This window comes from Solea senegalensis, linkage group LG8, assembly GCF_019176455.1.
Source record: "Solea senegalensis isolate Sse05_10M linkage group LG8, IFAPA_SoseM_1, whole genome shotgun sequence".
Taxonomy (NCBI): Eukaryota; Metazoa; Chordata; class Actinopteri; order Pleuronectiformes; family Soleidae; genus Solea; species Solea senegalensis.
Window position 1 is genome coordinate 8,764,792 of NC_058028.1, and position 16,660 is coordinate 8,781,451.

At 41.9% G+C, this 16,660-nt stretch overlaps 1 protein-coding gene across 1 annotated transcript; it reads right to left on the reverse strand.

The window, feature by feature from the left end:
* Positions 1–3,857: 3,857 nt before the first annotated feature.
* Positions 3,858–16,619, reverse strand: tgfb1a (transforming growth factor, beta 1a). Its single transcript, XM_044032345.1, has 7 exons — positions 16,569–16,619; positions 12,654–15,959; positions 7,328–7,615; positions 6,996–7,239; positions 6,356–6,506; positions 5,126–5,236; positions 3,858–5,003 (listed from the first exon to the last, which is right to left on the reverse strand). The coding sequence occupies exons 2-7, from the start codon at positions 12,982–12,984 to the stop codon at positions 4,956–4,958; spliced, it is 1,173 nt and encodes a 390-aa protein (XP_043888280.1). The 5' UTR covers positions 12,985–15,959; positions 16,569–16,619; the 3' UTR covers positions 3,858–4,955.
* Positions 16,620–16,660: the final 41 nt, after the last annotated feature.

Sequence of the window (16,660 nt, forward strand, 5' to 3'; positions counted from 1 at the left end):
GTTGCTCGGCTGACGGCAGCGTGTGAATGGATATGTCAAAAAAAGTGCTGAATGTACTGTAGATACACTGTATAACTGTGCGGGTGAAGGGGTAAATATTTGGTCAGTGGTCAATGGTCTTGTTTTGGGTCTTCTTTAATAAAACATGATGTCAGTTTAATTAATGATGTTTCCATTTAGATAGATTTAAATAGACAAGAAAGTATGACACATGTGAGTGGAGCTGACATTAGAATGCTTTGATTGGTCATCGAGCCTAGAAAAGTGCAACATAACTACACACTGCTCTTAACTTTCCAGTTTTATGACGACCCCTTCAGCCACCATATGCAAATGTAATGTTTTAAATGGTCTGCAGAGAAGCTGCAGGAACTCCACTGTCATGAATAATGGATCCTTGAGCTCAGGACTTCTAGTAAACACAAGCTTAAGATAACACAATGTCTTTGCTTTGCTGTCTTTTTTGATAAGTGTTAAAACATTTCATGAATTCCTTGCATGCAGAAGTGTGTGGTCGTCCCTCTCCCTCATTCGTTCACCTCGCATGCATCTGTCTTGTTCCCCCATCGCCCGCCTTGTTGTTCGGTGTTCAGGTGATAAGTCAGAAGGGCCGGAGCGTCTTCAAAGAGCTGGCAGTGGTTAACAAAGGGATGAGAGAGGAAGAGAGAGAAAAGAAGCTGACTCAGACCTGATAACCATCTTGACTTAAAGTGCAGGTGTGAAGTGAGAGGGACGGCACCAGAGACAGGACAGGTGGAGAAGACTGTCAACTCACTGTTAAAGCTTTTCCCCCCTCTTGTACTCAGCAAGTCACGCTGCCTTCACATGAATACATCGCAGAATATTTTTCTTCTCCACGAGCTGTGACGTTGTTATGCCACCGAGATAAACAACCGTTCTTTCGCTGGTTCTCACTTCCTCAAAGAGTCGTTCGAGGGTCAAGATATAAAATTATGTGGAAGTGAGGACAATTTCAGAAACGTGTCAGCAATAAAATCACGTCTTAAAATCTACCCAAACATGCAGCTATGTGTCAGAGACCATGACGTGAAGCCTTACTGTCTGACACTGAAGCAGTTTAAAATGTATATAATAATAATAATAATATGTTTTGTCCTTTTTAACTGTCCTTAATTTTTCCTGATAATTTCCTGATCAAGTATGTTATTGTCTGTTTCTTAAAAAGTATGGTGGTATAAGAATAGTGAGTAAATTACTGATAAATAAACGCATTTAAACCTAACATGTAAAATAAAATGTTAACATGGTTGTGATATAATATGGCCTACAGTCTGTTTTAACTAAATTTAAATGTAGGTGAGGTGGAACTATAAAAAATAAACAAAAGTGAACAAATATATCTCATGTAAAATCCAGGAAATAAAGAGTAAAATAAAGAGTAAAATGTATTCAACCAGAACCTTTACTACAATGTTTGCCAACATTAAAAAATGAATGTAGGTAAACACAAAATATGAGCATAATCCTAACAACTTTTTTTATGCACTGATAAATGAATAAATGAATCCCGATATGTTCATCCATGGGTTTCCTCCACATAACCAATACCCAATAAGTAAGTTATTAGTGATGTTGACGTTATTTTAGAGGGGAGAACAAATAAAATCTGTCTCTTTGTACATGAAATGAAATGTACGTTAATTCAAAAATCAAAATACTTTTTAAAAGCAAATGACATCATAAAACAGATCTGTGTGTGTATGTGTGTGTGTGTGTGTGTGTATGCACAGATTCTGCACCTGCAGCAACAATGGCTTTGCGCAGCTGTGTGTGTTTGTGTAACGGAGCTGAGCAGCAGCAGGACACCGGGGTGTGTTATTAAGGTCACAGTCAGCTCCGTCTGAGTCCACAGGAATTACACCAGGCCGCTGTACTGCTCCACCTTTAACGACCAGTTGTGGCAAAAGATCAGTGGACGTATAATTGCACATGTCATAGATGTTGCAATAAGACAGAACCCGAGATAGCCTTTCATGGCGAACTCGTAGAGAAGAAAAGGTCATAGGTCGGCGCCATGTGAAAACAGGCCTTTGTGAGACGATGAAAAGCAGCACGCGGCTGCAATTAAAGGGCCAAATATCGTGTGTGTCAGAATTCAACTACTTATTCGACACAACAACTTTCTGGTTACTCATCGACTCCTATAAACACGGCACGTGTGGTGCGTTAGCAGTACGGGAACACCTGCTTGACCTTGAAATGCTGCAGGCATCAGTCTTCACTCTTTTCTCTTGTGTAACATTCAAGTTGCCCCCCGTCCCCCCTGATGGAGTGTTTCTGGGATGTGCTTCAGTCTGTGGCGGGAGGTGTCAGCAGTTTGTCTCCGTCCCATAAAAAGCCCGAGGCCTTGAGAGGAAGCAGCTGCTGAGAAATGAACATTGGTTCGAGGAGGATAAGCCTACTTGAATTTAACTTCCCCCTGGGACTGTTCCATTAACACTATGATAGATTTATGACCCCCTTGACATTTGTATGCTTTCTCTGGTCATTATAGCGAAAGTAAAAAAAAAAAAAGTGCCATTTTTAGGCAATTTTAAGGAACAAAACCTTGTGTTTTTGCTTGTTTAAAATCGATAATGGTTGTGTTTTCTTGCAGAGAAATACGCCTTTTAGCAGTCCAATTACATTTCCCCTGCCAGGATAACACGGTGCACGCTGTGCCATTAAAAATCAGGACCTGGCAACAGATCTGATGGAATCCTTTGGGGAGGTGGGAAGAAACAGGGATTTAATTACGCCGATCGTGTTTCATTTTCCCAAACAAGTGCTCTCTGCGTTGACTTGCAAGAGAAGAATTCCTGTGCTGTCGAGAGGGAAACCTGGGTAATGCATCCAGCATTGGAACAAGACAGCACAGATCACTGTCACCTTGTTAGCAGCACAAGCATCTCCCCCCAACACCACTCACTCGCACAAAGCTTATGTAAGGCGTTTGACGTTGATGCACGGGCCATGGCTGTGTGTGTCAGTGGGTTCAGTGTTTTCATGTGCATGTGTATGTGTGTTTGATTTTCCATGTAGTCACTGCCCTTAAGTCTGGGACTTACCAACGGGTCTGGACCTGCTCTCTTCATTCCCAATTCAGCCTCGTGGGCTGCCAGTAATCCCCTGAGTACTGCAGGGAGAGGGGTGGGGCTGACAGGGTGGGGGAAGACAAGGTGCATGGAGATAGTAAAAAAGAAGAAATGTTGCTAAGGTGTGCATCCCTTCAGGTGCCAAGAACGGGGCTTGTGTTTGCGGGAATTCTGGCGCTGGCTTAGCTCTGAGCGGAGGCAGAGCTCACTGCTCTTCTTCAGCTGAGCTACAGTCGTCCAGAGTAAACAGGGTTGCCCAGAAATAGACCACACACCTGGCACACACCCACACTTTTCCACTGGTGAATCTCTCTTTTCTGACTTTGGTCATTGCTAATTGCACAAGTGGGGTTTACAGGATTTGCTAAAAGGAGCGTGTGCATGCTGAGCGGGGTAATGAGAGACATTAAAGATGAAGAGGAGCCTTACACTAAAAAAAGATGTGAGCAGGTGAGGGCCTTAAAAACCAGTGCTGAGCCACAGTCTCATATTCCACTTTCATATAAAGTTATTTGTTTTGTTTTGTAGATGCAGACATGTCTACAACAAACAAGATAAAACCTTGCATTCACATTTTTGTGTTTTGCTCATTTAGTAAAAATGTTCTCTGCCCGAAATGAAAACACATACACATACATGCACTGACAAGTGCAACACACACACACACACACACACACACACTGACACAACACAGGCCTCTCTGACAAGTGGAAACATCACATGTGGTTTTACATTGCAGTCACAAAATCTTTCCTTCTGACGTGATAATTTAACATCAATGTTTATTGTAACTTTTTTAAAATATTTACAGATACAAATTTTAAATGGTAAGTGCACTATAAAAGACGGTAAACTGAAGAGAAATATTTATTTGGACACTGAGTTGTGCAAACGGCGTCACACTACAGACGAAAGCGAAATGTTATCCTGAAATCAAAGGCAATGAATTTAATTTACTACAGTAAAAAAAAACAAAAAAAAAACAGAGTGCGTGTATCAAGTCTTGAATGGCTCTTCCCTAAAAACCAACACCACAACCACATTCTCCGACCCGTGACCATCTAAAGACAACAAACTGGATGTAAATTCCAAGAGGGAAAACAAAAACACGGTGTCATCACTCTTACAACCAGCGATATTAGCCAAGGTTCTAACAGCCTGAGGAAAAAAATCATGTGAGTTGAAAAAACAAAGTAAAACTGACGGACTTGGTCCACTTGGCTGAATGCAGCAGCCTTTCAGTCAGGGGGAGTTCCCCCAGGTTGGACTGTCCCTGCGGTCGTCTGTCGTCCCTTTTTTTTTACGGCGGAGCTCGCTCCAAAAACACCTGCTGCATTTATTGTCCAGGAAAACCCCAACAACCTCTGTTTTCCATACCTGGGATTTAGCACCATTAACTATGACCTCTTCAGGGAGATAACGCAGCAAACAGACACAATCATCAGACATGTGAAAGCACATGTTCTTCTCTGGTCATTTTGGTCCACATGTCCTTTGGCCTCTTTTATCCAATTCTTTTTTTTTTTTTTTTTTTTTTCCACGTCAAAACTGACACACATTTAAACAACACACAACATCTGTCCAACCAACAAATAAATTAATTCATTTCCAGACAGACAGTTTTGCAAAGAAGAAAAAAAGTATATCCACATTTAAAAAATATTATCTATATCTATGTAAAACAGTCCATGGTTTGGTGTGCTTCCAGCATGAAAATGACAGAGCTCACTGGAAGAAAGCTTGGCCACATTGATCCAGATGACTTTTCATTTTCCTCATCCCCTTTACGTCCTTGCGTCTGTGGTCTCAAACATGTCTCCTTCCATCTCTGCATGTCTTTGACAAGGGGCTGCTGTATTTTTAGCTACACTTGCAAGATTTCACAATCATATTGGACAGCTGTTCCACCTAAAAAGTGAAAATGACAGTGTTATGACCGTGTGATAAATCCCCCGAAAGTGTTCCTTTCGCCTAAAAAAAAATGCCCTGCAAACATTTCACTTGGCTGTGGGACAGTATACTGAAGGTACCTTGTGTTGCCTGCCCACGTAGAAGAGGATTGGCAGCGGCTCCAGAACCTGGGGAACGCAGCAAGGCTGGGCAGAGGCTCCGGGGTTATGATGCTTATACAGAGCCAAAATCTGTAAACAATTAACATGATGGAAAACACAGGAGAACACAAAGAAGTTAGCCCAGAGTTTCATTACAGACATGACATGTGCCAGAGCAACTGGAATAGACAAGGGAGTTAAACCCGTGGTCTTGGCTGGTGGATAAATCTTCGTTAGTTTTATGTCCGATTAAAGCTTTAGTAAGAAAAATGGCTAGAAAAATAGCTGATACTTGAGCCTCATCGCCGGGATATTAAAAACCAAGTGTGAAACATTTAGGAGGATCTTTTGACAGAAATTGGATAAACACAGCAGCAAATCATGGCATGGGTTTCATGTTTTGAAGCTGAAGCTTACTGCGTCAATTAATAAGATCATCATCCATTCTGGTACACAAAGACCACCATAGTTCCCTTGTGCACTAAGGACAAGGAGGGATGAGCAGAGGAGTCCTCTTTGTCACTAAGTCTTACACAATAGACATTTAATGTCCGATGGATGCCTGAGTGGATAGGTGATGGACATGTGTCTGGAGACCTTGGACCTTTAAAAACTATTGTTTTGGAATGAAGCCCCCATCCATGAAGCACTTTACTATGTTTATTGTCTGACTCTCTTTTTAGCTTCTTTCAAAAAAGGTTTAGGGTTAGGGTTTAAGGTTGATTTGAAGCACAGGCATTTGTTTGTATTGGATAAGAAACATTTCAACGGAGGGGACTAGAGCAGCCAATAGTAGGACCCTCTCTCTCTGAACTGGACTTTGATTGGTTTTACCCAAGATCCTAAATGGATGCAAAGGTCTAGTTCTCTCTCAGATCACTCAAATTACATTAACCTGAAATGTTATTAGAAAATTATTGATCAACAATACCTAAATATCTCCTTCCTCAGCTTTACTTTATTATTTGTAATATGCATTAAAGTCTCCTTTACGGTAAACTACCTGTGATGAATTGTTTTAAACATGAATTTCAGTAAATTTGCCCAGAAAACACAACTGAGACCAAATAAAAGTGATGCGGGACTTCACTAGAACTTCTCTGAGGCCATACTTTGGCACAGCGGGGCTTTAAGCAACACTCTGTGTCAGCACTAACATGTTGATGTTTACTGTGGTCGCTCACTCTCCGGTGAGGTGCGGCACTCTACCTGAGAATATTTGTTTTCGGCGTTCCAGATGTAGGTGCAGGAGCCCATGCAGTAGTTGGCATGGTAGCCCGTCGGCCTGTGTATCCACTTCCAGCCCAGATCTTTCCTGAAGTCAATATACAAGTTTCGCACGCAGCAGGTCTCTGTCTGACTGCATAAGAGAAGACAGGAAAAGAAGGAAGGTGAGGACCCAGCGGATGGTCCATGGTTAAAGCGGTCAGTTCTACAGCTAAGGATAGTTTTAATGTAGATATTCATATATCTCATCAGTGTGTGAACTGCAGCTGTTAACCTACAGGAAAAAAATGAAAGATCAAAACTGAAGAGCTAAATACAAAGTGTCTCCTGACAGCACTGAGCCAGTGCTCCAACTGTGGCTGTGGCTCAGAGGCCAGGGTTTGTGGTTTGAAACCCTTGAGCAAGTAAGACACTGGACCCCAATGACGATGGGCTGTCTCACATGGCAGCTCTGCTCTGAGTCAGCATGTGTGTGACTGAGAGGCAGGTTGTGAAGCCACAGATTTGTAAGGCAAATAAACAAGAATGTTTGGCCTTTTGTTTTAGACTTTACTTCTCGCTGCCAAGGAGAGGGAAGCTTCCCTGCTGGTTAGCGCTCCTGGCAGCGCTTAAAAATACTTACGCAGTACATGTGTCCTTCCCGTCTGTGGAGCGTTTTTTGCGGGAGGAGGTGAGGTGGGTGCTGACGTTTTGAGGGATGGACATGGTCAGGATATAGGGCACTTGCTGGTTCAACTGTTGTACCTTTTGTAAGTCTCCCCTCCCAATCGTGATCCCAGAGATGGAAAACATAAAGCCACTCTCCATAGTTTGGTCCGTCCCGCTGCATCCACAGAAGAGCCGAAGTTGGAAACCCTGCTCGTCCTCTGGTGAGACATAAATTACAACCTGTTCAATAAAAGTCAATGATCTACTAGATCACTAGATAAGCTACCCAAGTTTATTGTAACCTACCAGTCCCTTTAAGCCAGGTCTGCAGGGTCTCAGTGACATCGAAGGATAACCACTTGTCTTTTAGATCGTTATTGATGAAGCGGGAAGCAAGGTAGTGGGCCGAGGTCCCCAGACCGCGGTACAGCTCCACCCGCTGCTCAGACTTTGCCGGTATGTTAGTTTTTGTGATAAGCATCCGCATCTCTGCGCTGGTCAGCAGGCGGTAATCCCCGACACTTTGCCGTATCTTAGCGATGTTGAAGAACATTGGGATGCTTTTGGAGTTCTTGTCATATGTGTCATTTTTACCTGTTGATTTAAAAAGGGGCAATTACTTACAACATTTCAGACAAGACAATTGTATCAATTGTTGGAGAAAGAAAGAAACAAAAAAAAGCTCACATGATCTTATATGCTTGTTATTAGTATTTAATAATCTAATACTCAATTCCCGTATAAACATGAAGCTAATAAAGCTAAATAAATGCATTCATATAATGTCAGTTCCTCACACATATGACGACCAAATAAGTAGACAGAAAGAAACTCAATAATAAGAAATGTGGTTCTAATCTCTCATTGCACATGGCCTATCTGTTCCACTAACCACATTGGGGCTAAATAGACTTGGAAAAGAATAAGACTTTTCTTACACAGAGAGCATTTAATCTATTGAGACGAACAGGGTAATTAATGGAGATGGATCAGTTCTACCCACATGTTCTCGATGGACTTTGGAAAACATAACCAGATTTTTTTTTTTTTTTTAAAGCTTTGCTTGTTTTTTTGCTTTAAACATTGCATGTGATTTTCTTTATAATAAATAATAAGAACACACTGACTCAAGACTCTGTGAGCAGAAACTACACGTTTAAAAACTCATTAACAGATCACTAATTTCTTCATTTGGGTTTACTGATTAAAACATCAGAACCAGAAGGTGAGAAGTAATTTTGGTGTCAGACAATCAGTTTTGTGGTCATTGAGGGGTAGTGGAGCACTGGTGGTATAGTTTTAAGTCACAAATGCACTAACTTTGACATAAAAACATAGCATTTTGCTTGGCAATAGAATATAGGGCATGAGGGTCAAAGAATCAGGTTTGTAAAAAAAAAAAAACACAGACATGATTCTTTTTTTCGACTATACTCTGTATTTGAGAAATGTCTAAAACATTTAATCCAGCTGTTTATTACTCTGCCTTTCATCATAAAAGGTTGTTTCAAACATGTTTTTCATAAATCTGTCTACACATTCATGGAAAGGAATCGCAAGATTCACAGTATTACTCAATAATCATGACTGCAGCCAAACACTCATCTCTTCCAGCTGCTGTAAAGTTGACCATAAAGATCATTTTTGTTTTCTTAAAGTTTCCCATACAAGCAACTTTTCTTCCTTTGCCTGCCCATATCATGACAGCAGGAACATTCCCCACAAAGAGCTTGACAGAGAACAGAGCAGAGCTACTGAAGGCTTTAACACCACACATCTATGAATGTTACATTACAGGAGGATTTAGTCAGATTGAGAAGTGCGAAGATAAGCACGGGAAGGTGAATGATTGAGCGAGAGAAACGCTGTGCAGGGAGAGTGAGTGGAGGCAGATGAAGGAGGTAGGACAGGCTCAATGCAAAAAAAAACAACAAGATATGATATGAGGTGAGGTGTGGGGGAGTGTAAGTGTAGAGAAATTTGGAGCCTGGGGTGTGACCCAAGCCCAAACACTAGACGTTGCTGTAGCCTGCCAAAGCCAAGATGCTAAACTCTCAGATCCAGGAATTGCTCTATGACAGCAGCTACAACCCCACCTCACATATTTGTGTTGCATAGTCGATCAAAGCTGTACCAGGATCCTCCGTATCAAGGCTGCTTGTGTATCATTTAGCAGCATCACCATCTGTTCTGCTGCATAGCTAGTGTTTCAGCCCTTGTATTGACGCCAAACTGAAAGTGAAAAGCGCTGGTGTGGAGTGCAAAGGGAAACGAGATGACATTTCAGTGGTCCCACCCAGAGCAGAGTCAAATGTTCGGTTGTAAGAACATGAATGGAAAGACAGGAGTGCCATAACTGCGTACCGTATGTGGAGAGTGAGATGACCTGGCAGCGGCGTACCAAGCAACGCCGAGCACGGAAAGTCCTCATCTCCAGCTAGTTTAAGTAAACTGTGATAAATGTGTTACGGGTTAACAAAGTGTTTATGAAACAGGAAATTAAGTCACCTCCCCAAAGAGGCACGGTGGCTGCGGCAGTTCAATTAAAGTAAAAGCTTTATTCTTTCTTGTAGCATAGTTTTCACAGTGCAGTGTGATCGAAACACAACAAAGTGTAAACTTTCTTGTCTTCCCCATGAACAGCTGAGATAAGGCCTCGCTCTCCCAGATAAGGGTAAAGATCCAGTATACTAACATGGGTGTGGGGGGAGATTTGTGTCCTATCCGCAGGACAGCTGTTGTAACAGGTAGAGAGACAGGCCTGTAATTACCAGTGGGAGGAACCAGATTCCAGCAACAGGCTAAATACCTGCCTCCTCCATATACTCAGCTCCACCTTCCCACATCCCACTCGTCAATGTCTTGTTTCTCCACCTCACCCTGTTTTACACATGAAGCGTCTGACCCTGGTCGCCATTCTTCTCCTTCATAGGGTGTTAGCAGCTTTATTCTCTATTAAATGTAACCATCAACCTGCAGTCATGAGCTAATTCCAGTGCTGAACGGCATAAAGTGGCTCGTTTCCAAACTAGGAAAATGAGCTAAATAACATTTGGACCATTTTTGAAACAAGAGGTCAATTTGTGTGAGTTTCTAGAAAGGGTGTTACTGCTAACTGACAGCAGGAATTTAGCCTCATCCACCACAAAGTTACCACAATCGAGGTTAAAACAATTAAGCTAGAACATGCTGTGCGTAAAACTGTGTATCCTTACAGCTTGTTTTGTAATATAAGGAAAGTGAGTTGTGCAGTAAAAAAAAAAAAAGCCACAAATGAAAAAGACAGTTGATGAATATTCGAAAAACTTTCTTTCCAGTGGGAGTCTACTTAAATTACTCTGTTAAAATAAAGTCATCTCTCATTTACTTCCCAGCAGAAGTTGGATTGCCTCCCTCCCACACATACTCAAATAAGGGCTGAGCTTTTCTTTTTTTTAATAATTGCAATTGCACTTGGCTTTCTCCCTTTCCCAGTGTGGGAAGGTTGGCTCCGTTTAAGAAGACACACTGAGGGATAAGGCTGTTTTAAGGGGCTGCACAGAGGACTAAGGCTGCAGAGGGGTGTTCTCTGGCATTCCACAGAGGTAGGAAACACATTGCTCCCCATGGGCACTGCTTAAACCGGACCTGAGTCAGTCAAGATCTCAGTGGCCATCAGCCTGATTTCCTTCCTGCCAAGCTACCCTGTCACAAACACGCTGCAAACACACTGATAATAGGCTCAGGAAACTCAGCAGAGAGAGGCAAGAGGGGAGAAGAGCGAGGGAGGGATAGGTAATCAAGGGCAGAGAGGCATAAATATTAAATAAAAATAGTCAAAAAGAAAGAGAAAGATATGATGGAGAACAGGTGACAGAATAAGTAAGGGAGAACCCAATGCTCAGGTTTCAGGAAACCCCCAGTCCCCAAGGGACAGAAAATGAAAGAGAGAGGGAGACAGAGTGAGGGTGAAGGAGTACATTTCATGTTGTCTTTAATCTCATTTTTCTATTTTCCCCTCTCTTTGGATTGCATCTAAGCAGAACAAAATCATGCCCCTTCGGTCTGAAAGTTGCTTTGTTCTCCATTTTGGGCTCTCAAGCACGGTCCATCCACCAAAGTCTTTCTTTTGAAGTGGTGAATAAAAGAAGGGTAGTGTGGATGCCTGCCTGATAGGGTGAGCAGTGTAGGCATGTAGAGAACAATGGAGCAAAGACACAAAACCAGAGAAAAATATGTTTATCATAATAGCTCAAGAGTCATTGCAAAATTACAGCCAAAAACCATTTTGGCTGAACAAACAGCATAGGCAGGCTAGCCAAACAAACAGCGCTAATAAAGCAGTAAAAAAGCTGTGGATGCCATGAGAGCAACGCAGAGCATCAGACCAGATGCAACTCTCAGTCCTACTAACTTGTAACGCCTGTGATCTCTGAACTCCTCTGGTTGCCTGAAGATGTTGGGTGGAGATCAGAAGGGATACACGTGTTCAGGGAATTTATGGATGAGATTGGAATTCACAAAAACCCATTAGGCAAACAATGATTAATTTGGGCCGTGGCCACTATGGCTTTGTACTGCAGGGTCTACTGTACAAGTGGAATAACAAATTCATTATTTTCATAGTTTTTAAAACCAACTAGAATTGTAGGACAGTTAGGTTTAAGGTTTTGGTGTGTACTTTTTTCATTATATGTATAAATAAAGTTTTCAAGTAACTACAATTCAATACTGGTCATAATCACTTCATCGTATATCAGAAAAGTGTTTGCATGTCTCCTTTAGAGGCACAATTATTTTTAGTAGGGGACGAAATTCAATTCAGTATGATTGGGTTTGATTTGATTCGACTCGATGTAATACAATTCTTTATTTAATACAGACTTTGTCTGCTATTTGTCAAGAGCCACTTGATATCAACTCCCACAAGAGTTGCTTGTGAGGAGGGGAACACCACAGCAGCATCATTAAATCATTTTACAACATTTAAGATGGGACACTGATTGGTTCATACACATTTTATATCGATACAGTGGTCTGTATATCGAGTGTATTCCTATCTTTTACTTTTAAAACCAACTACAGATAAGTTTTTTTGTTATGCACCTATAAACTTATATAATCACATGTCACAAACATCACGCCACTACAATCATGTGACCAGAATGTGAATACATGTGTGTTGGAGTATCAGCACAGCTGTGTTATTAACAGCTTAGTTGTTTTAAAGGGATAAAAATGGCTGATATCGGGCTTAGAGTGGCATCGTTAATGTCCAACATTAGAAAAAAGTGGTATCAAAGTGGCATCACTACATTTCGTTCTCCTGAAGACCCCAACGGAAATAGGAGTGTTTTTTTTTGCATTGTTCTGATTTATATTAGTAAGAAAATGTCAGGTTTCTTGTACACTACATTTCATTATTATGCTGAGATGTGGTTGGCCAACAAATTGACAATACATCCATGTGCAATAGTTGTTATTGCAGATTGGAAAAAATTACTAAAGAATGGACACAGTGTATCTCCACTGTGCGAGTGTGTGCCTGAGAATAACAGAGTTTAAATCACAGACTTGACGTAGTCTGTCTTTATTCGCAACAACGGGTGCCCATGTGTGTACATTACTTAGATGTGAGTTCTGTGGTACTCACTGGTCATGTTGAACTTGTGGAGCACCTTGGAGAAGTACTCCTCTTCCTCCTGCTCTGTGGAGATGTCTGTTTGGACCTCTGTCAGCTGCTCCTTCAGCATCTCCTTGGAGCTGTTGTAGAGGGAGAGCATAGCGGAGGGAATCTCCTCCTTGTCTCCCGCCTGCTCCGGCTCAGGCTCCTTTGCCAGACGCAGTTTGCTGAGGATTTGGCTCCTAATGGCCTCAATGCGTTTTTTCTTCACCATCTCAAGGTCCACTGTCTGACATGTAGACATGCTGCTTACATTGCCCACCGTGTACACAACCATGAGCATCAACAGTGCCAGCTTCATGGTACCAATCTCACTGTTAGAAATTATGTGAGTGGTTTTTGGCAAATCCTCCCTTGCTTTTTCTATTTCACTAGCTGCCTCCGATGCTTAGGGAACAGTGAATCACTCCACCGTGGAAAGGTGCTGTTTACACACAGCAGAACAATTAAGGCAGTGTGGAGAGTCCTGAAAGTCCAGGACTACCAGCGCCACTGCTGTGAAAACCACCTAGCGCCTGTGACTTGTTTGCATAGAAGCAGGTGGAGAGAATCCCAGTGCAGAACAGACAGACATCAAATGACGAGCCAACCTCTGACTCAGCCAAACAGGTAACTGTGACGTCCCAGACACTGAAGGAGTTCAGAATGGAGCTGTCAAATGCCAACAGAGTCCATCCAAGCATGTAGGTAAACACCTCCAAGTCTATTTAACACGGTCAGTCCAAAACAACCAACCAGCACGGAAACACTCAACTAAGCAGGTTTGGTACTTACAGAACAGCTAAAACAAATCCTTACTCCACGTGTCAGCACAGTGCCATGTAGCTCACGGTCTGAATGAAGCAGTAAAACACACAGCAAAATGAAGAGCAACTGTCAGAATTTACTTACTAAAACAAGGCTTCTCAGAGGAGATTAAGAGGTATTCTGAACATGAATGTAACATCTAATGCCTTTGTAAATGTCTCTGTAAAAGAGAGGACAGCAGTGATCTGTCCTAAACAACCTTCCTTTTTCTCTGTTAGTGAAGTTTGATCAGATGACCTCTTACTTCCTTTACAGCCAAGATACAACTCTCAGGGGCTTTGAGTCAACCAAGCGATGATCGAGTGTCCACAGAGAAGGGAGTAAAAGTAAAATAGAGTGAGAGAATCTTCAATCTTATTCAAAAAGCATACACAGTCAAGTTAATAAGAACTGTCCCTTCAGAGAGAAAAATGTGACAAACTTGTTAACGCTCTCCACTCTGACTACCTCTTTTTCGCAGTAACAGCATGTGATCAGTGTACAGCTGTAGTTCACCAGAAGTTGCTTTCAACACCTCCAACTCATGCCTGTTTCACAGACAGAGCAGCTGTCCCTCTATAAATGTGTCCTCATTCTCAAATGCAATAGTATGTTAGTGCGCGGGACGCTATCAAATCTCTCCGTCTGCCAATGATCAGCTGTCCTCCAGTTAGAAAATATAAATTACCAAGCTTGACAAACCTTCCCTTTAAATGACCGTACCATCCAGACACAGCAGCAGCAATGACAACAACAGCAACTGTAACAGTCCCACTCAGCTCACGCTGCTTTAGGAATCAGATTGCAGCCCCGTCTGTGTCCACTTTCTATCCATCCATCGGTATCACCTCGTTTCTGCACGTCACAGCTTCCTCACACCTCCCCTCTTGAGCCTCCTCTGACACAACTCCCTATTCACACCTCTGCCTTTCTACTTCTGCGCTCCCTCTTTTCTGGTGCTTGTCAGAGCTTGCTGGTGACAAAGTGATTTGTGGGAGCTCTAAGCTCGGCTAACTTTTCCTCTGCACTCCCTCTCTCTCTTTCTCTCACTCTCTTTTTCTGGTTCCTGTTACTTGTCTAATAGAGCGAGGAGCTCTCCGCCCAGGAAATGAGGGTAACGGCTACAGTGTAAAACATCTGCTGTTTAACAGAGTTCTGCTGCCTGCCTCCCATCCACATCAGGAAGCCAGGAACTGAACGTGCTGAATTACATTACTGATATTAGAGGCACTAGCTCACTCACACTCTTCTGGCCTGTCTGAGACTGAGGCTGTGAAGAATGACTGACAACAAGCCTTGCATGGCATCTAGTGTCTAGCCAGATGACCGCCACATTTACCTGGTGGTTGAGAAGGTGAATGCCTGCCAGAGGAGAGTACTGAAGCACAAGCTGGTCTAAAAGTAGACTGGTGAATTTCAAGTCATGGAGAGCCAACAGGGCAGGACCATGTGATGCACCCTCCAAGGTCTGGGTTTTTTTTAGAGGTTGGATTGTATATTTTCAAAAAGGAGGGCCAGACTAAAACAAACTGTTGATGGTTTCACTCATCTCGCCCCTGTCTGAGGGATGATTCAACAGGGAAATGAACATAGTAAATTGCCATTGTAGTCTTAGGTTTTTTTTTTTATGTTTTTGCTAAATGTGTTTCACATGGGCGTCTATTGTTTTCCATTCACTGGGAAAGTTTTAAAGAATGGTGACATTTACCATAAGGAAACTTAAGGCAAAAATCCCCTACGATACCAGCATAAATGTTATTCCCACAGTGACATCAGCTCTATCTCACTGACTTACCATTAATGATACGTTGTAGTGATTAAAATGAGGGTTGTTATGTCAACAACTATTACTGTCACTTATCTTGTTATGTAGGTCTGCCGGAGCTTTAATGGATGTGTACTGCCACCTGATGGTCTAAAATGGTATAACATTTGCCTCATGTTTGAATTTTCCCTCATATAATCAATATGTATATTGTAATTACGAGTCAATAAAATACCTTAAAATGATTAAGTCCTCAAAAATATTTGTCCACGAAAATATTCAATTAACTCTCAAAGAGGAGCAAAGAAAATCATAACATTTAAGAGGCTGAAATCAAATACTATGTTTTAATTTAAGATATTTATCAATTAACAAAGTAGTTGGCAATTCATTTACTAATCAATACACAATCATGTGCAAACATATAAACATATGTGCTAACGTGAGCTTAGTAAACATTCTGGCCTATCTTATTTATTCTAAATTGGTGTTTTAACAGCAGTACCTGAGCACAACAACTCTGGTGCCTCACTGACTCCAACAAATCTTACCAGTCTGCCATGGGGCATTTCATAACCTTTGCCACATGGCTTCGATGCCAGCACCTCTGGTGTCTGTGTGTCTCTGAACACTTGAGTGCAACAAGGTCTGCTTTCCCACCATTCACCTTGAAGTCCTACATGCGATTCTGCAAAGGGTCCCATTAGACGAGCCAAGGGAGGACGCTGGGAGGAAAAAAATGTTCACAGTCAACAAAGAGAGCAGATATATAATGAGTCATGTTACCACATCAGAGCTAGTCCTGCACATTTCACATCTGTGGTAAAATGACATTATGCTGTAGCTCCAAACAGCTTGTATTAACTAGTACTGCAGTGCATATATAGTTATATAAGAGTTAATATAGAGCAGGGGTCTCAAACTCAAATGACCTGTGGGCCACTGAGATTCCAGTGTGGTCATGAGGAGGCAAGTCAAGTCAAGATGAGTCAAACTTTTTGGTAAAAGCAGCTGTTCAGTTGTTTGTCTGGTTTATGGCTCATGTTTATAATACATTCAACTACATCAGCATAATAAGGCAATACCTACCTACCAACCAACCAACCAAACAACCTAGCTAACTACCGTTTTATTTATAAATAACAACTGCATTTTTGCCAGCCTATCATTGAATTCACACTAATTAATGCTCGACAAAATGTCGGTAGTCTAATAACACAACAGAGAAACCATTTTAAAAGCTATGTTTACAGATATAAGGACATATATATGGATATATGTCACTGAAGTTGCTGTTAGCTTTATTAGCATGCCAGGCTAGCAGGAAAACACACCTGGTGGCTGCGTCACTGCCTCACCTGCCGCTGCTGTGTCTCCTTGTCGAAATATAGTTCCACTAAACCGAACCACAAGGGGGCGCTGCGGC